This window comes from Lissotriton helveticus, chromosome 9 (genome assembly GCF_964261635.1).
Source record: "Lissotriton helveticus chromosome 9, aLisHel1.1, whole genome shotgun sequence".
Taxonomy (NCBI): domain Eukaryota; kingdom Metazoa; phylum Chordata; class Amphibia; order Caudata; family Salamandridae; genus Lissotriton; species Lissotriton helveticus.
The window spans coordinates 1171214872-1171235771 of NC_136070.1; the positions used below are offsets into that span (position 1 = coordinate 1171214872).

The 20900-nt window shown below is 42.4% G+C and overlaps 1 protein-coding gene and 1 non-coding gene across 2 annotated transcripts in view; both read left to right on the plus strand.

The window, feature by feature from the left end:
• STIMATE (STIM activating enhancer) overlaps positions 1–12048 on the plus strand; it is a 131789-nt gene extending 119741 nt beyond the window's left edge. Inside the window, exons 6-8 of the mRNA XM_078661641.1 lie at positions 712–789; positions 5324–5473; positions 10754–12048. Of these exons, the coding sequence (XP_078517767.1) occupies positions 712–789; positions 5324–5473; positions 10754–10870 (345 nt within the window). The 3' untranslated portion in view covers positions 10871–12048. The remainder of the gene's footprint in view (positions 1–711; positions 790–5323; positions 5474–10753) is intronic.
• A 7596-nt stretch (positions 12049–19644) lies between these two features.
• Positions 19645–19718, plus strand: TRNAI-AAU (transfer RNA isoleucine (anticodon AAU)). Its single transcript has one exon. It is a non-coding gene; the product is annotated as a tRNA-Ile (tRNA).
• The last annotated feature ends 1182 nt before the right edge of the window (positions 19719–20900 follow it).

Here is a 20900-nt window from a genome sequence, read left to right on the forward strand (position 1 = left end):
TTCTAAGTGCGCATGACAGTTTGACTGGCCGTCTTAGGCCGGCCAAACAGTCATGCACACTTAGCATGTTCTCCAACCGGCTGTATTGCACGGCCAGGGTGGATAACATGAACAGGCTCCCATCCCTGTCTGAGCGCCGATCAACCATAACGCTGCTGTCATGCTGGTGACAGCAGTGTCTTGATTGACTTAGTGGAGTCTGGGTGCCTGTGTGCTTCCTGTTTCCTGCATCGGACGGAGGAGAGGCAGCCGCCGGCAGGTAAGTGTTTTTTTTTTATTATTCCCCCTCCTCACCAGTACAGCCCCGTTGCAGCCACTACTGAACCAGTGTAGACAAGAGTTTTCCTGGCCCATTCCTGCTTCTCTAGCAATCACCACTAATAAGCATTCTAGAACGTTCATTTGTTTGATGTCAGCTGTGTCCTTAATTACGGGATCGCCCCGGCATATCTTCTTTCTGTATGCTTTTAATGGCGAATGCAAGTGCTGCAGGAGCATTTTCCACAAATGCCGAAACGGGATGACGGTGTTGCAGTGCATCATGGGTGCCAGGTGCAGTCATACCGTTTTCTTGTCTGGAGTTTTCGTTCATCTGTTCACTGTCTATGTTTGAGGTGTGTTATTTTTTAATACCTTTGCAATATATGTATTTTGTGTTTTTAAACCTGGTCAATATATTTATCTTTCTCTCTTTTTTTTTTTTTTTTACAGGTAGCTTTGTTGATTACAACAGACAACGCGCAGCTGGAATTGGCTATCGTGATGCTTATAGTGCCCTTCTTTGTGAATGTAAGTGCATTTTTCTAACCGCTTTCTAGACTGGCTTTAAATATACAATATTTTAAAGATTTGGGCTTTGGGATCCCCTGAATTATTGTACAGTGCCAGTTCTGTGTATATCTGTGAAGCTAATCAGAGATGACCACCCTTTGGCTTTAGTCGTATATCCTAATAGACTTGCATGTAATGAAGAATGCTTGACTGTTTACTGCATGAAATGTCTGACGGCTAGATAAGACCCGGTTCACACAGGGGCTGCTAGGAAGTCCAAAATGTGAGATATTTTTTCAAGTTCGCATATATTTCTATTAATAGCCAGAAAGATTTGTAACTCAAGACTGAGTGCTTGCATGTGTAAATATTTATTTACAAAGACATGTAGCATGGCTGCATTTTTGCTTGAAGAAATGTACAATGCCAGTGTATTTCTGCTGTTTAACTTTTTTTATTTGTTTCACCATACGGAAAATGTTTTTCTTATAAAGAAGCATTTTCTGTACACCTCCTCCTATTTCTGGGGCGCCCTCTCTCTTCAGATCCTCAAAATGGATTACTCCTGTCCTTGACGGGAGTAACTCTATGACGTTTTCAGAGCCTGAAACGTCCAGCAAAAGGTTAATGAATATCCTTACACTTGCTAGAATGTGGTTGTTCAGCACATTTAGCAGATGTCAATGCCATAAATGCTCAAAACCGGCCTGATTTTAAGGTTTTCACATGCTGAATTACTCCACGCTGAAGGAATTTTAAATGTGAGTAAATCGTTTCTGAGGTCAAAATGCCACCATTCCTTAATCAGTAAATCAGCATTTTCCCTTTGTAAATATTACTAACACAAATTACGTTTTTTTCAATTTTTTTAAAGAGTTTTATATAGCACAAACTAGACCCAAAAATATTGGGTATCCGATCGCTTTACATAGCACCAGTTTTGTTACATAAGGACACATTCATTTTTTTTAAGGCACTGGGAGATTAAGTGATTTGCTCAGAATCACAGTATGTTGAGCGTCGTTGCCGAGACTCGAACCCGGTTCCCCAGCTTCGAGGTCGACCGCTCTAGCCATAAGGCTACATCCTCTCCCCACGTTTGGGTGTTTTAACCCCTTCGACGCTCATGACGAGCTCAGCTCGTCATGTAACACGGGTTTTTAAAAACCGCCGCGCACAGCGGGAAAACCGCTAGCGTGCATGCGGTTAATAGCTTTGTGAATCATGCTCAATGATCCTGAGCTCGGACTATTGGTTACGAACACCAAACCATGAGAAGGTCTACCTTGCCGTAAAGGAAAAGATTGCTCCATTGTACAACATGTAAACGATCTAAATACTGTTTTTAAAAAATCTAGGAAGCCCAAATGTATGTTCATAATGGGTGAGATATGAGTGTGTCAAACTGAGATTTATTACAAAAATAGTTGAAGACACAACAGAAATAGGGTCTGTGACGAACAAATATTTAAAGATGCTTGTTTGATGGTGTCAGCTGGGGTTTTGAAATCTTTTCAGATGACAATTCACTGGATGGCCCCTTTAAGAAAGCAATACAGATGTATCCAGTTATTTGGCATCAATAATGAGCAAGTAGTACCTAACATAAACATTAGGGTATAGGATGTGGCATTGCATGTGGAACTGGGGAATCCGGTTCGAGTCGCGGCTCAACATCCTGTGATTCTGGGTAAATCACTTAATCTCCTTGTGACAAAAACTGTATGTGCCCTTGTGTAATGTTACTGATGCTCATGTAAATCTTTAGGTTGGGTTTGCGCTGCATAATAAAATACCGAACCGCTAGGTAAGACCTCTTTCATAAGGAAACACAAGCAACCTCTGACCGGGTTTCGTTCGGTCTAGTTAGTGAGGCATAGCTTGGATTCTGTGGTGCAGTGAGCAACAGGCCAGCATTTGTGTATACCCGTGGCCACTCGGACGTTACATCATACACACGATAGGTGATGTGAATAATGCTTCCAAATGGTCTAACAACTGGCAGTCGCTTGGGGTAGCATTCAAACCTATTCTTTTTCACCCACTGTGTCACTGTAGACCAGGCTGAAGCAAGTCTGGGTCTGCTTGTGTTCCATTCTGGAGGGGGCTTGTCTGGGAGTCCAGGAGGAGCATGATAATGACAAATTACATGAGGCAGGCCTTAGTCTAGAGTGGCACATGGGGTAAAAAAAACTGTAGGTTGGAATGGTACACCAAGCAATTGCTAGTGGTTAAACATTCCTCCAATCACTTTTTGAGGTTGTTTTCTCTATAGCCTTTAGTCATTTAAGGATAATTCTCACCTCTTTGGAATACCTTGCCTGGTGAGACTTCGGATTTAAAAAAGGATCTTAAGCCTGTGATGCATTCGGTCATGAGGCCTATCTCCTTGCAGTACTTTAACATTACATTTGCCATCTGTAACAAGGCAACCTGACAACCAACACACCTTTACGACTTATGCATCTTGAACATCTAACTGATTCGAACAGTACTCACTTATTCTATTTTCACAATCTGAGATTTGTGTCAATATCTATCTTGAAGTTGAAAGCCAAACCTGATACCTCTCTAATATAAACTGATTATTAAACTTTCTGGTCATGTCTTTATAGGCTTGTGAGATCTATGTAAAATCTGGCGAGGCATGCATTTTACCAATCTCTGAGGAAAAGGACAAACTATTTCAGAAAATCTTTGTTGGAAGGAGACTGCTCAGCTCTTAACCACACCTTTTAAATAAGCCCTGAAAATCGAAGGACATCTCTAAAGGACTAACGCTCCTTATTGTTACTTTGATGAGCATTTCTGAAAGTAGGAAGGGAGGATGCATTGTGTCTGATTGGCTTCAAAACTTGGCTCACCCAAGTTTTGATGAAAAGTTCTTTCCATTGAACAGCATACCTAGATTTTTCCATACTGATGGTTATGTAAACAAGCATTTGCAATACAAAAGGTCTCGCATTCACATGAGTTTACGCTATTGGCATTGTAAATGACAATGCCTTTTTTTAATCTGTTTTTCTACTTAACACTTAAATAAAAGGCATTGTCATTTACAATGCCAATAGCTCAAACTTTTGTAAATGCGAGACTTATTCAAAGAAGTGGCCGCCATTGTCCCGGGCTGCTCAAAGTGAAAGCACACATGGCGCGCTGACTGTTGCAGGTAAGCATGTCGTGCCTGCAGTAGGAGAAACTCATTAAAAAAAATAGTGCTTACAGATTAAAAAAGACGCACCATGTAACAACCGAAGTAAAAGGGCCAGTCCTCATTGGAGGTTACAAATGAAGACAAGGCGGTACTAAGGAGGGACTAAAGCCTATTAACAAATCAGAAGCCAGCATTTACGAAGTGCAATGACACAAGCCAATGACAAATATGGGCGGAGAGTGGGTGGGGATTCTATTCCATACTCCAATACAGCATGCCGCAGAGCAGCACGTGCGCTGCCCAGGCTTGATCTAAAAAACTTAATACAACTAAAACCTCAATCGGTTCTTCCCAACTCAGAAAACCATGACTTCTTAAGACTCTTCCTCAAAGACCAAACCTTATCCACCTAGGTGTGCCTAATCTCCGACCCAGCTAGCCCACCTCTAGTTTTGAAGCTACATAAACAACGTTTTTTACAATCCTAAATCTGGAAAATCACCGCCTCTCTTCCTGGCATCTGACTTCATAGCTTGGGTTTTTCCCCTCGCCGCAAAAAATACTCTTAAAATCGTGTTTGCCAGCCTGAAGTCACCTTCAAAAGCTAAACAAGTACAGGTAACAATAGACCTGATGTTCATTAGCGCACACGTTTCCAGGACATTGTGCTCCATAACTTTGGATTCCCCTTCCAGGAAGTCCGGTCGGTGTTAAGCTCTGTAAGAATACCATAAAGGTTTCTTTAAACCACTTTCCCAAACTCTTGTCAATTTTAAAACGTATTATTGGTTTGTCTGCTTCGTGTACCTGTTACATGGCTATCAAGAATGTGAAATTGGGATCTACTCCCTTTTTGTTAATAACCAAGTAATTTATTTTTGTATTGGTGCATAATCTTTGGAGATACATTGGAGATTCTTTGTATGTCAGCCTTAGTTCTCTGGTACTTGATTCATTAATATTCCAATAGCCTTCCTGGTTTTAATTTGCGAGTTGTTCACACTGAATAATCCGTGTTTAGAGAGATATCTACATATGAATTTGTCTTTGAGAACTGCGCATTAGAAAAAGCTGCCTGGTTTTGTGCGCATTCCTAATTTGTTCTGACACTGTATTTTATGTTGTACAGCTTTTTTGTTATAGCTGTTAATTCTTTGACTCATCAGTGGCTATGTTAAGAAGGCATGATGATCTGAGTATTTTCCTAATGGGCAGAAGATCATGTCATTGGCAAAACTCAAAATCATATTCAATACAAGTGTGTCCTTCCAGCATTTTATGACTGAAGTTCAGAATCCGTGGCACAGCAATACCTTGATATAAAAATGTGTCTTCATTTGACTTTATATGCTGTATCAAAAATCAAAGCATTTGTATTTTTTTTCTTTTTTCATACAGGCTTTAATGTTTTGGGTGGTGGATAATTTTCTCATGAAAAAAGGGAAGACAAAAGCAAAGCTTGAAGAAAAAGAAGCAGGATTAGATTCTAGGAATGGGAACAAAGTGCGGTACCGGAGAGCAGCCTCGCACGAAGAGTCTGAGTCGGAGGTATGTGTGTGAGAATCTTGCTTTTGTATCACAAGGAGGACATTGAACAATACTGTAGTCACTAACTGAACATGACTTTATGCAGCAGCTAATAGCTGCTTGTAAGTACCACTTTTGGTAAAAAAAAGGAAACGTTTTATTTCTTAAAAAATAATCTTTACATTCTTAGATTTGGCCATATTTTATAAACGTTGTGAATACTTATTTTGCAGCATATATCTTTTACTGATTTGTGTTCTTTTTCCTGTCTGCTGCTAAATCCCACATAATCTTTAAAAAAAAAAAAAAAAAAGTAGAAATGTCCTGGTGATTGCAGTTGGTAATTAAGCGCAGATGATAAGAAGAGATCAAAGAATTATTTGACCACTGTTCAGTTACCGCCATTTCCTCTGGGAGGTTGGGTAGGGCAAGTGCATGCATTTTTTCCATACGATCCCTGGATCGTTCATATTGATTCTTTTGCTGAAGTGGTATGGTAGCACTTAATGTACTGATTTATCAATGCCATCTAGCCTTCTTGAGCATGAGTATCTAGTTGCCACTTTGCAAATATATGGGCTAAACAAAATGTTTGCTTTTGCAGATGTCCGCTACCTTAAGATTTTTGTAGAGCTCCGTGCTCACAACATACCCTCCTGTAGTATGTCACCTTAGACTGAGATCAATCAGTGGAATAAATTATGCCTCAAATATTGCACCAGGAGCTACAAAATCTCAATCAAGAAAGCAAGACCACTATACAACTCCCAGCCGATTAAAAAAAAAAAAAAAAAGAAAAAGAAAAAAAAGATATTAATACCCATTCAAATAGCCACAATACATGGAGTGCACCACAGTACAGATCCAACATTGTGAAGCGTTCTGTGATGCCACTGCAGACTACCTCTTCACAGAAGTCAAACATCCTAGTCACCCTAATGCTAACAGCAGTGTTCTATCCTCAGACACCCACCCCAACTAACTCAATAGCTCATTTCTTATACAACAAGCAGAAAAGTAGAACCTTGATCAGCAGCTGACTTGGGACCTTACCACCTGATTGCCAGGATCTAACTCCTGTGAGTAGGCCAATCTGACAAACTTCATTGGCTGTCATTGGTAAAGTATCATGGCTCTATGTTTTTATTAACTTGTCATTGCTTTTTTTAAGTAGGCTTCCAATTATTCCAAGGGATCACTAATGCCAGATTACCTGTATCAGTATTTGTATGCTACATAAGTACAGGCATCTGTCAGTAAATACTCTTACCACCAAAAAGCCTTCTCCCCTGGCTGAGGACCCGAATTTGCCTGATCCCCATCTGGGACAACCTGAATACCACAGCGGACAGAAATGAAGTTGCTGCATTGTTACTTCTGGACCTGCCTCCCACCTTTTAGACAGTACTCCATCCCACTCTATGACTGAACCTCAAAGATACTTGACTATGCGGGACTGGATCTACTCTTACCTCTCCGAAAGGTCAATCCTCATCTCCTTCTTGCTTTTCACTTCCACTCCTTCTTGCAGCGACCCTGGGATATCCTGGGAGTCTATTGTGTAAATCGCTCTTTTAGTCTCCACTTCCAAAATAAAGAAGCCAGTAGTCGGAGGTCTGCCAAAGCAACTCGTATTTAATTCAAACACGCACGTGCACCTAATCACAGCACTCAAGGGGCTATGATGGGAGTGGATAACTTACACAGTTCTGCAAGGTTAATTATACCTTTATCACGAGCTGGGCTGTGCAAAATGTTTACAGAAGGAACAATTCCTAACCAGGTAACAAGGTTAAGGTTTGTTTCAAATTCTCAATACCAACATACAATGAAATAAACAAGATCAAACATGATCAGTGGACATTGCTGGTTCCTTAAGACATTGGCAGACAATCAAACAAACCAGCATAAACACAAGTTGACATTGCTTGTTCCTTCTCCTACAACTGCAGACAATTTAACAATCTAGTATAACCATTGCTAGATTAGCCTCAGATGGACAGAGGGCAGGTATGTCAACACCAGGTGAGTAAAGACACGAGCAAAAAAATATTTTTGTGCTGAGTTTGGCAGCAAGGCACCAAAGTTCGTGATCAATTACAAATCGAACAACCGATGTTCAAAATCACAAATAAAAATTTATTTTACACACTATCCCCTCCACTTGGAGTTTGCGGAGCTCGCGGTCGTCAACGTCAAGTTGGCGACCACGAGTGAGGGAAATCAACTTCCTGGTGAGATTTGTACTCATTTGCGATCGTCAACATCAAGTTGGCGAGCATGGAAAATAACCATCCTGGCGAGATTTCTCAACGCGGGGTGGTCAGGTTTCTCATTGCGAGCAGTCGCGTATGCCCATGACCGCTCGCGATGAGAAACTGCTTGTTCGCGTTGAGAAAGCTGCAGCTCGAGTAGAAATCTACTCTAGTGGCAGAAAAGGGAAAGAAGGGACCGCTTGCTCTGTGCAAGGTGCCGTTCGCGATGATTGCACAATGTGGACAAGCATCCTCATTGTGCAATTACTGCGAACAGCATTTTTCTATGGAACTCCGCCGCTTGCGGAGCTCCGCGCGGCGGAGTTTTTTGACACTTTGCGGAGTTGCACGTAGCGCAACTCCGCGAACTCCGCACAGGCTTAGAATCTACAGGCTAACATTATTGCTTTGTAACATCTGGAGCAATACGTACGATAGAAACATAAGCAACAAAATAGCAACAATAGACTTCTGTCTTTCAAAAGTGAGTGACCGTGGAATGCTAGTCAAGAAGCATCCTGCCACTTGGGAATCCTTTTGCTGCTACTCCGTATGTTGAAACTTCTCCCTGTTGCAAACATCTGTACTTTGTTTAATTTCTATGAGTAGCACTTAATGGACACCATCAGGAAAGCAGTGATGCCAGGCTTCATTGTATACCCATGATGTAGTGAGGTCGGATCACATATTTGTGGTTTTTCCTTTATTTCAGTTAACAGTTATCCTTACAAATGGAATATTTCAAACATGTAAGTGAACAGGGCATAACGCTTAGGCAGTGCAGCTTCAATTTGCAGTCCCACCTTTTGTTTAAAATATTTAGAGAATAGAATGTTAACTATTATACAGTTAAATAGCTTATATGTATAGTTGATGTTGTAAAGTGGCTCCTTTTCCATTCACCACTCCAGATTGTAGGACGGCACAATACTTGTGGGCCATTACAATGCATTAAAGACACTTCAAACAAGCAGTAGCCAAAGGGTGCTGACCCAAACAAGCCAGTGGTTGAAGGGTTGTCCCAAAGCACCCTCTGTGAATTTGCCAGAAGTCATTTCATCATCAGAGGTAAAGCTGTCTGTAGACAGACCTAGAAAGATCTGAAAATAGACGCCCTCTATTACCTGATCATCCTCTTCAAATTATACTAAATGAAATTCATGGCTAGGTCCTACTCTACTCAAATGCATGGTTTGATTGTGCAAAATTGACTGATGGCCCAGGGATAAGGCAGGTCCAGGAAGGAAGCCTGCATAATGGAACAGTGTTGTCTTTATTTGCCTATTTATAAACAGACCTCTGCATGAAGAGGGCAAGGGCGAACTGATCCTTGCCTTTGCTGAGCAACTTTGATTCTACAGACTTCCCTCTTTGGAAGGAATCAGCAGCCACAGGGTTTGAGACTGACTTACTTCACCTCTTCATGACCTGCAGACTAGGAAAGACTGCAGGCATATAGTATGGGGATAAAAGGCAGCTTTCAAAACAGCAGGCGATGAGCGAGGGCTCTATTCTTGCGTATGTGGTTATCAAATTGTGCTTGAACAGCATAAATACGCCTCCTAAGCAATGTGTTTTAATGTACTAAGGCTAAATGGTGAATACCGGTCACCTTTGTTTTCTGCAAACAGTGAGGTCAAAATGGCCAGGATAGAACTCACAGCTGACACTTGGAGTGGCAGGAACTTCCTATTAATTTAATCCTCTTCCTTTCAGTTCTGCAAAGTTGAGGTACATGGGAGCAGGGAAGGAGCATTAAAAGTACCCAGATTCTGTATGGCTAGTGACTTGGTGTGGTTACATATTTTGACTGCCAAGGAGTTCACTCTTGAAAGACCATGAAAGCAACAGAAAAAAGCAGACCACCCGTGGAGTAGGCTGAAGAGAGCGCGAGCGCGCTCATATTTTATTGTAGATTAGCAGCAATAAAGGCCCTTCAAGTCTATCAACCAGAAGTAATCTCAGCAATACCTTCGAGGCTAACCTCAGTGGGAAAGCTTGAGGGAAGGCCCTTACCATTGCAGCAACCGTTTTACCAAGGTTTCGGGAAGAGGTTGTGAGGGAACCATAAATGTCAGCTTTCAGAGGAGAGATGGGCATTGACACTTCTCAAGACTAAGTGTTAATGAGGTCACTGACTTTCTGTTCCCGCTTGCGAGTGAACCAGGAGTCGCTTTGTGCTTTCGTGGACCTTTTGAGATTTAAAAGAGCAGGTAGCGTTGTGTAATTCGAGGTAGGAATCAAGCGGCTTGGAAAGATACTAGAGAAGCCAGTAAAAGAATACCAGCAGAGTCTAGCAAGATGACCAAGGCCCATGTTGATGCCATATCCTCAATTTGAAGACCACAGTTGTCCATGATCTCAAACGTAGTAGCAAGAATATGTCTAATAACATTGTCTGGGCAGAGAAATTTGGATACCTCTGTATATTTGGCAGAGAAGTGCTGTTTCTTTTTCTGATTCCCACTATTTTTTTTTTATTTATTAAACAAAAAGGAGTGTAAACCTCCTAAGATGCTTTGCATTTATCCAGAAGTTTTGCTAGTACTTGTCACTGTCATGGCGACAAATAACCACAGGTTTTGCCTCTTGCAGTGAGATTTGTCTTGCAGAAATTATTTAATGTCAGCGCTAATATGAAGTAGTTTTGGTATGTGTTTACTCATTTCATAGAAACCATGTATTGTGCATTTGTATTTTTATTCTGTTATCATTTCTGATCACCATTGTTGTCATTTGCCTTGTGTGATATGTGTTATTATTAATGGGTCGGATTTATGTTTTAATTTACTATGTGCAACTAAACGCTGATGTTGTCAAACTGCGCTTAATGAAAATGTTATGTTTCACAGAGCCCATTTTACAATTTGAGGAATTTTACCATTCAAGCACCCCTGAAAAGCATATTTACAAACCCAACGTCCAGACCAAAAGATATTTGTTCTGAAACGTAAATAGATGACCGAGTTTCCTTCACATACTACAGCCGTAACTTGCTTTTTGAAAATTGTAACTGCGCGGCACTTAACAACATTTTCTCTTTCAGATTCTTATATCAGCAGATGATGAAATGGAAGAATCTGAAGTGGAAGAGGATCTCAGGAGGTTAACCAATTCAAAGCCCGTGAAGAAAAAGAAGCACCGTTTTGGATTGCCTGTATGACCCTCTTCCTGTTTGTTGACCCGGAAATACTTCAGGGTCGGACTTTTTCGTGGTGAGCAGTTTTTTTTTTTGCCATAGTGGTGGTCCCTTTTTGTTTTCTTCAAATCACATGCGACACGTCGAAGGTTGAGCAAGTGATCGGACAGAAACGGAAGGCTACACAAGATTTTCGGATTAGTCTCAATACACACATACTGACCAAATAAGAATGAACGTTTTTACGGCACATGGAGAACATATTGTTAAGGACCACACAATGAAGAGATTGTTTACACCATTATTTGAGAAGACGATGGAATCGGAATATTCTTGACATATTTTTTGGTTCAAGGTTTATGGAGTACGAAAAGTATCATATTCAGGCTTGCTGGAGATGAGCCTGTACGTTTTATTACTAAAACTGGCTTTTTCCAACTTAACAGATCCCTGCGCAGGGATAGATGTATGGCTAATTGTTACAGACTATAACTTAATATTATTTTTTTAAATTGCCTAAATTGTGTAGTACCTGACCTGAGGTACCCATGGAACAAATAAGCAGAACAAAGATTTCCCTATCCACGTTTGTCCTGCTTGACAGCTTTCAAAGTTTTTTTAAGTTATATTTTCTTACTGTATATTTAAGAATTTTTATTATTTGCTTAAGAATGTGCAAATGATGGTTCGGTTTCTGTTTTTCAAAGAAAGACAAACAGTTTGACATTAATGCATTTTTTTTGCCTACAACAAACACTAATATGTAGAGGAATGCTGGTCTGATTCAGAAAGGATGCATCTGTATTCCCGAGTTCAGATATCATTCACAATTCATTATAGTTTTGTTAATTTGACAGCTGTTACCATTGAAGATTCAAGGTTCTGGCTACATTTTGACCTAATGCACTTTGTTCTGCAATTCCTAATTTCCTAAAATGTGCAGATGATGTGGTTTTTAAGGAAAACTTTCTTAGATTGTCTGTGTACCTGACCTAATTCAGCTCTGTGTTCTTGCCTAAACGCAAAAATTGAATTTAACCAGCAGTCTTACCAAACAAACCACCCTTTTCTGTTACAAAGTATCGATCTGTTTTAGTTGCCTAGAAGCTAATTCAAAGAAGAAACAACAGATTTCACCTCTGGGACAGCTTGATTTGCATTAACAAATTTGTAAAAAGACAATAAAAATTTTGTAGCAAAAATGTATAAACTTTTTTCAATCTAAATGATCAGATATGTGCAATGCATGCTGCTGCAACGTACTGTTTCTTTCTTGTCTGCTTATTTACCCTTTGCCTTATACTGTAGATCAGTGACTTACTTTTAAGTACCATTTTCAAGACCTTGGTAGCAGCTGGAAATGAAACCTGCTTTGCGAACCTACAAACCTAGTAGCCAACTACCAGCCCACCTTTAAAAAGACTGTCTTCTGTTCTCTTTTTTTTTTCTTTTCTTTTCTCTATTCCGATTTATTATTTGGTCCGTGCAGTTGCATGAACAACCAAGCCCATAAGGTGTTACCAACTAACTAAACCCAGGGAACAAGGAATCCAATGGAAATTTACCATCCTTCACTCGACTTAATTAAGTCGATGTGAATGAGCAGTAATGGGTTAGCTGAAGGGAGTTGTTGTAAATTTAAATTAGTTATCATACATGCAACAAAGCCAGAAATATTCAGCTAGATTATGATTATTTTATTGCATAGCACTGGAGTAGTTTCATAAAGTATATTTACCGTACAAATCGAAGACAAATGATAACACGCATTGGCAAAGCCAGTTGGTCGTGTCTATGAGCCATTGGCTTTGGCAATGTTTTGTAGCCATGCTGTACAGCCGCGCTGATGCTTTGCAGTGTGGCTAAATCTAATTTAAAAAGCGCTATGATACAGCCTGCGCTAATTGTCCTTTTTAGGTCTCGGACTAGCGTCCCACGAAGTGGGCGGAGTCCGAGATTTTATGTTGTCTAGTATAGGGGCTTGAGCACGCCCCTCTTCTCCATTGGCTGGCCTCGTAAATGCTGGCCAGCCATTGGAGGAGAGGGGCGTCACTCAGTTCATGCCCTGCCTTGACGCGAATCGGGGGCGTTTTTGTCTTTTCTTAAGCCCCGCCCCTTTTATAGTGCTGGGCGTTACACCCCCCTCTCACCGAGGTCCCAGGCCAGACGGCGGTGGGGCTGCTTGTACGTGGCATGTTCTTTCAAGCACAAATATTTACTGTGATGCTTAAACAATATAAAACATTATTTTTAGAAAAAATGTTACTCATACCATCTGTTCATCTTCTATGAAACAGTATCTACAAAAATAATAGGCCATTAAAGATGTCCAATGTATAGTTTGTATAGCAACCTGCGAACTTGCAATGTTATCAAACGATAACTGCACCATTCAAACATGGCAGCTCTTTTTGAGCAGGAATCGCGCTCTGCATTTGATGAATTACCGGGTCGCTCTCCGGAGCCGGCCAGGCAGAGATTTCATCATGCAGCCCGGAGCCCCGCCTTTCCCGGTCCATGCTGCTGCTTAGAACCCTGCTCTGCCGCACTCTGCTCCCCGGCCAGCGCAGCCCCCTGCTCCAGCGGTCCACCCGGGGTCTGGCCGCCGCACCCCGCCGTCTGCAGGAGAGAGCACCGCAGAGGAAGCAGCAGAAGCTAGAGCCAGAACTGCCTAGGAAAGCCATGGAAGAAGTATTGGCGCCCCTGAGGCTGGCTGTCAAGGAGCAGGTACAGTCCGGAAGAAAGAGGATCGCCTAGAGATGGGGGTTATGAGCATCTATGTTTTAATTATTCTGGGGTGGGGGCACAGCTGTGTCATGAATGCTTATCCATTATAAGGTGGCAGCTATACATAGCTTATCAATTCATCCTCGTCACAAGGGTGTCACTTAATAATAATAAACGAGAAAATAGAAAAGGTGTGTCCCCCGCTTTTCAATCATCTTAACTATCCTGACAAGGAAACGGACTTATTACACTTTCATAAGCTTGCCCTCTTTGCAAACCCATATCACCCTACTAAAATGGTTTATTCAACATTCATTTTGCTTGGAACGCTTCCTGAAGCATCAAAATTCATCCACATTGGAGAGTCAGGGGGGTGGGGAGACGTCATAGCGGATCATCTGGGAGGGATTCAGGTAGATGGCATCAGTCGCAGAAAGGCCATGGGCTAAGTATAAGAAAGTATGTACTACCGAGACGAGGGAGTGTGATGGATACCGCTGGTGGAATGAGAAGACCGCTGGTGCATTGGGAAATGTAAAAATTGTGGACTTTTGAGCAAGGCTTTAAGTTTTGGGGGTATTGGGGTCCATGAAAGGGGCGTGGTTTAAACATGTAAATTAAAATCCCCGTGCCACCCTCCTCACACATTGGCTTAGAATCACAATTACAGGTGGCATACACAACCATTGCTCTGTATGCTTTGCAAAGAGGCCAAGGATCGGATGATCACGTATTCTGAACACCTTTTGACCCCCTGTGAAAAACTGCCTTCAACCTCAACTCAATTTTTCCCTTTAAAAACACATGTGGGTAACTCCGTTCAAAGTATGCACTACACAAGGGTAATATGCTTCTGGAAAGAAAATACCAGAACATCCTGGAAAAAGCAAACACTCTTAGGAAATGCAAGCATTAAGGAAAGAATATGGATTCTAAACAGGAGCAACCTAGCTCCCCGTAACGTTTTTTTTTTTACAATCCTTGTACAGAACTGGATCAGTGTTTGTACTAGTAAAGTTAAGGACATGAATATAGAAGCCATAAAGGGACCCGTTTCATTTTGTGTTTTTATTACTATAGGGTCTGAGACCAGGAGGGACCCAGCAGACGTAAAGACCTGCTTGTGAAACAATTATATTACACATCGGATTGGGCCGCAGTTGTGGGACGGGGTTCGAGTTAATGGGTTTTCCTCGTATGGATGGGAGGTAGTTAGGGTGGTCATATTTAGAGGGACAGGTAGAAGAATTTAGAATGTGGGGACATGGTTTTACCTTTGGTTCAGTCCAAACCGAAACAAGGCTTTATAAGACGTTCTCCTGACAGAAAAACACACTGGGTTTCAGCTGTGCAGTTTGCTCCTGGAACTCACTATACTCTGCTTGAAAGAAGTGTTATCCAAATACACATGCAGTAGTGATCGCTGTGGGTGAAAGGTATCCATCCCTGACCCCAACAAACTTGCCCAACTTTGAACTCTTTACATCAATCTTGACGAAGTGGCAGCATTACTTGAGAAGGTAGGAAGGATCTTTTATAGGGGGAAGGATACAACTATAATGGGGAGGAATGGTAATTATAACAGGAGAAAACAGAGGGGCTGTCTGGTACAATTGGGACTGAGGGATGTGTTTGGGGGCAGTGTTTAGTTGCAAAGTAGGAGACAGTCACGAGTACCACAAGCTGGTAGATAAGCCAAACAGATGTTTGGGACGGTACAGCAAGGGAAGGTTGAGGAGGGTAGTCTGGGCGTTAGCTTGATTTTCTTTCAAAGTGGACAGTTAAAGCCACATACAGTGAGTTGGTTGGCAAGGGAATAGGTGATATAGAAAGCTGTTATGGCTGCTATTTGGGTTAGGATTGGCCCTGTGTAGTATGGCATGTATAGAGGGAACTCCACACCAAGACGTACTGTAGGGTCTAACTAAATTAAAGGCAATGCATTTGTCTGATCTATCTGTATTGTATTGAACATGAGATTAAAAAAAATATATTTTTTTTTTACAAAAGCCCTAAGTGGGTGGTGATGTCACACAACTTCTTAACAGTAGTTCCCTACTGTTAGGACGTTGTGCGAGGTAACTGCGTTGTGATGCGCAGGAAGTGTTAAGCTGCACCCCTCAACATGGCAAGGTGATTACAGGTACAGCCTAAGGTATTGTGGAATTGATGGCTCATAGAATCCATTCGAGGGTATTAAGCCCCACAGTATCCTCCTCCACCGGACATGCATTACTATACACTGTTTCAGTAGGGCCTGTGCTGTCTTAGGAGTTGGTTTTGTGGCATCATAGATCTTCACTGAAATATGGCTAGCTAATTGGTATGTCCAAATGCATGTCCTGTCCTGTAGGATCCAAGCTGCATCACAGTGAAGAGGCGCAACAAGACTGAAACCAGTCTGCAGGTCTTTGCGGCCCCTCATCTGATGGAACATTGCCTGTCAGTTCAGTCTGGACTGTTACTATGGGAGCAGGATTGAGGCTGATTTACCTTTTGTACATAGTGCCATTCCAGAGAATGACCCCAGGTCTAAAGGGTATCCCTAATTTAAAGCATTGATTTGCATTTACAGAGAGCTTCATACATTTTACAAGGCGTCAAAATGCTTTTGTTGGACATATTGCACGCTATTCAAGAGGGCATAGTTAATACTTTATCGTTAGTTCATGAAAACCTATGTGGGAAAGGCTGTAAAAACCTCATGGGGAACATTTCCAGTGGTAGGTGCCAGCATGCCGTCTGAATTTTAAGGGAAGTTTTCTGGTTGTACTTTGTCCCATGTGCAGTTGAAGGCGCTAGCGTTACACACAGGAAGCCACAATGCTGTGGAATGAGTTTTTACAGCACGTCAGACACTTGGACACACTGGTACCTTTCAGAGAGGTGATAAACTAGTTTATTTGCAATAACAATTCTCTGAAGTTGGCTACGGGAGAGGTTGCTGTATGATAATATTGTTTGATGCTTTTTAGTCCCATTCGTTTTCTTCAGTGGTTATAGATGTTAAAGTGAAAAAAAATAGGTTGGTGGCAATCAGAGTGGTTCACTTGGCTTGAATCTTACTACAGGTTTTGGATAAGGAAGGGGACTCAAACGTAGCAGTAGTGGAGCAGGAGTGACATGACAATTCACCCCCTTCACATGAAACATAGAGAATAGCTGTGTGACATACATTTAGTAGAGCAGGATGGGGTTTAGCAAGAGCCTGGGCCAAATGTGTAACTCTTTCTCTTTATTGGTGATGGCAGTTGAGGGTGAGTACTTTTTATTTGTTCGGATGTTTGAGCGTTTTGCCATCTGGGGCAAATTGACAGGGAAACCACTGCTCGCACCCTACGTAAGCAAATGTTGTGCATTAAAATTGAAGGTATGATGTTCACTTCCCTTTTCATGCTAGGCAGCTTCTCAGTTGTGTTTGTCCACAAGAGATAGTTCATATCTATGCGCTTATTTTCCAAGTGCTGGCTTGTTATGGGTGAAATTTTTTAGGTCTCGGACTAGCGTCCCACGAAGTGGGCGGAGTCCGAGATTTTATGTTGTCTAGTATAGGGGCTTGAACACGCCCCTCTTCTCCATTGGCTGGCCTCGTAAATGCTGGCCAGCCATTGGAGGAGAGGGGCGTCACTCAGTTCATGCCCCGCCTTGACGCGAATCGGTGGCGTTTTTGTCTTTTCTTAAGCCCCGCCCCTTTTATAGTGATGGGCGTTACACCCCCCTCTCACCGAGGTCCCAGTCCATTTCTCCTGTAATGTACCCTTTGCTACCTCTTGTATTTTGTTTGCTCACAATTGTCACTTTTGCCTAATGTAACTTAACGTCTGCTTTTGTAACTGCTCACTCGTCTCATGGATCATTTCTGTTCCTATTGTGAAGCGCTGTGACGCACCGCCTGCAGTGACCTGAAGGGGCCGCCGCGCTGCCCATGGCGACCCGGAAGTGCTTCTCTCCAGCACCTGGATCCAGACCTCTAGCCGAGTATACTCAATATCAGGACAGCACGGTAGCCATTTTCTTTGATCACATTATGGCACCCGACTACGCCCCAGCAGGATTTGCCACTTTGACAGGCTTTCCCAAAACTCTGCAGTGCCGGTAATTCTAGTTGCTTGTTTAAAATTACTGGCTCCCCATGTCTGGCGTCGACTAGAGAACAGGGCGTGGCCGCCATTTTGTTTTGTTAATTATCATTATTGTGTAGAAAGACGGCGGTGGGGCTGCTTGTACGTAATTAGTGGCCCGAATACACCATTGTTGTCCTGGTGAGTTTGGACATGGTGTAAAATAGAAGAACGAAAGCAGTTACTAATATGATGTGTAATGGGCAAGGTCATGGTATGCCCCTTAAAACAATTAATCGTTTTCTAAGTTATTAGTGTACGTTACACTTTAACATACTTTACAAACAAGAGTCGCGAACTTATCTGACAAAATCCTGGTATAAAATGTGGACGCCTTGCCATGGCACCTGCTTTTTTTTTTTTACGAGAAATTGATGTGCAGACTAGAATTTCAGAAGCAAGCCGCTCATGGCATCAAATATGGCACCAATAAAGGTGCCCATGTGCGTTGTCCATTACACTCCGCCCTATCCGGTAAATGGACCTCCACACAGCTTCCCCACAACAAGGTCTCCCGTGGCACCGCGCCCGCCCCCGAGGGTAGCCCTGCGTGGCACCGGGCCGGTGGCTGACTGGGAGCTGCCGGTTAATCCGAGCGTGGCCATAAGCAGCCCCGGGAGGGTGGCCCAGTGTTTACCTTCTGATACAGCCAGCTTTCCCTGGCTGACCCGTGGATGATCCTGCGATTAGCGCACTATCAGAAGTTTACGGATCTGCCTCTTATTCCTCCCAGAATCCTAGACGTAAAAACAAGCTGGGGGGTGAACCGCAGGGCAGCCTCGGTGTAAGTGATGCTGCTGGGAGAGAGACGCCGCGCGAGCCATGACATAATTCCGCCATTATACTGTAATGAGGACAGGGTGGAAACCCCCGCTCTCTGCTCGGTTCTTGGAAACACAGCAAGACAGAGATTTGTTAAAGATGCGACTTCCAGTTTCAAAGCACACCCCCACCCCTCCACACACAGCCGTATGCTCCACGATAGCTCAGGGGGTTGAAGCATCTACTGTGGAGATGTTCATGTATAATACAGGTCCCAGCTGGGTGGACTCCGCCTTTCACCATTTTCTTCTTTCAGAGTTTATTAAATATTAAGCGGGTAATGGCAACTTGAAAACTCGTCCTCCTTTTAACCCGACCTGTTGACATTTCCCGGCCACTTTTTTAGGTCTCGGACTAGCGTCCCACGAAGTGGGCGGAGTCCGAGATTTTATGTTGTCTAGTCCAGGCGCACGGGACCGACAAATCTACGCAAGCCGGGCACTCACGAAGTCACTTTCAGTTAGTGTCTTACTATTTTTGAGCACGTGCAGGTGTATTGTGCTAGTTTAGAAGTTGTATGGTGGTGTACTCACATCTTTGGAAAAATGTGACATTCTATGAAGAGTAGGGAATAAAATGATGGATTAACAGCCCTCTATCCGTTTGGAAAGTACAAGTTGTGTACTCGAGGGGATCATAGAAAAAATTATATCAAGTGAGCCAGGTATTTGAAAGTGTGGTGGTCGGGGAGGGATTGGGAAAGTGGTACCGAAAAAAGGGTACAGAAAGTGAAGGGTTAGGGACATAGAGGCCAGTTTGTGGTAGTGTGTGGTATGCCGTGTTTTCGGTGGGAGGACGACGCGAAGAACATTGAGCATGCGCGGTGCTGCTCAGCAGAGACCAGTCCTTTTCTAAAGTACGTGGGAGGGGGCGGGGAGCTGTGGAGTGATGCTGGTCTTCGGTCTATCTTTACCTGGAGTTGCTAATCGTGTCAGTGTTATTAATGAAGCGCCTTCAGTACCATTCGTGATTTAATGTACGTGCTCTTTCCTTGTATGTGCAAATGAGTCAACCCAGAACTGTCGGAGCGCCTCAATGTGTTGATTCTGCACCTATGATAACATAGAATGCTCTATTTGTGACCCAGTTCTATATAATGAAAACATTCCTTTGCACTGTTACCTTCAGGGCCGGTTAGCTCAGTTGGTTAGAGCGTGGTGCTAATAACGCCAAGGTCGCGGGTTCGATCCCCGTACTGGCCACTAAGTTTTTTTTTTCTCGAAAGACAATTGTCATGCATTAAAGTACAAGGTTGTTTATTAATGTAATTTACTGGTCTGATATTTGTACCAGGGTGGGGTTTGATAGTGGCATGTAACCCCCTTCGCGATACCTGCCTCCTCCATGTTTTCAAGGGTCTCTGAAACTTCACTTTATGAAGCACTGTTTGAACCGGGTACGTCTCTGAAGAGCACACTTCCTCTCTGAGAGGTGTGGTTTCTCGGGTTCTCGTGGGAATTCCAGAAGTCAAGAGAGATGGAGGGAAGAGCACATGGGTTATGTAGGCATCATTAAATCATATTGCATAATATATTGGTGCCCTTTATAATCGTTGCAGTCTCGTATTGTGTGGTTTACTGCATGTTTTGAGCACTTCGTCAACCAATGGTATGGTGTTCATACTTGAAAACATTACAAAATAAAAGCAAATAATTACTTATAGTGATATGCATTTTTTATTACCTATTTTTTTTAATGTTCCTATTCATATGGCAAGTTTTATTCACCTTCAATAATAATGCCGAGACAATTGCATGGTAAATGCTTGTTTATTATTATTTCTAGCCATTCTGCATATATTGCGTCTGCAAATCTTTGCCAAAGTCCGCAAGTCCCATGCTGTAAAGCATGAACAAAAGGCAATGGCAGAGGCAATACTCTCAAAAGCGAGACCTATTGCTTTTGCCAATGCTGTTTAGGTCTCGGCAGAACAAGTCTGTATTCTGAACAAATCAGTTAATCTCCCAATGTGTGAAATAGAATGGACATTTTTCAAAAAAAATCTTATAACTTGAAGAAAGCAATTCTGCCCATGTCAGTGTCTTAGTGAAAAAACATTTGAAAGATCACATCTATCCTCACAATAAAAGCAGATGACCTCTGCTGTCACAATAAACCTTCATTTCAAAAGAGAACATGGTTTATTAGAAGTGTGTGTGGCATAGTAAAGCATATCTACAGATGGCAAGATGTTCAACAAGTACCAAGTCTGATTTTCAGAGGTCTGTAAGAAGGTCCCCTGATAGGGCAGCATGCCAGGAGCCATGGGGCCCATGCAATAGGTCTGTAGGTTAGGGCATGAGTCCATGGACTAGGTACCCAAGCACAGTTTTTCAGAGGTCCTTAAAAGTCACTCTTAGGGCATGAACCATGTGCCAAGGAGT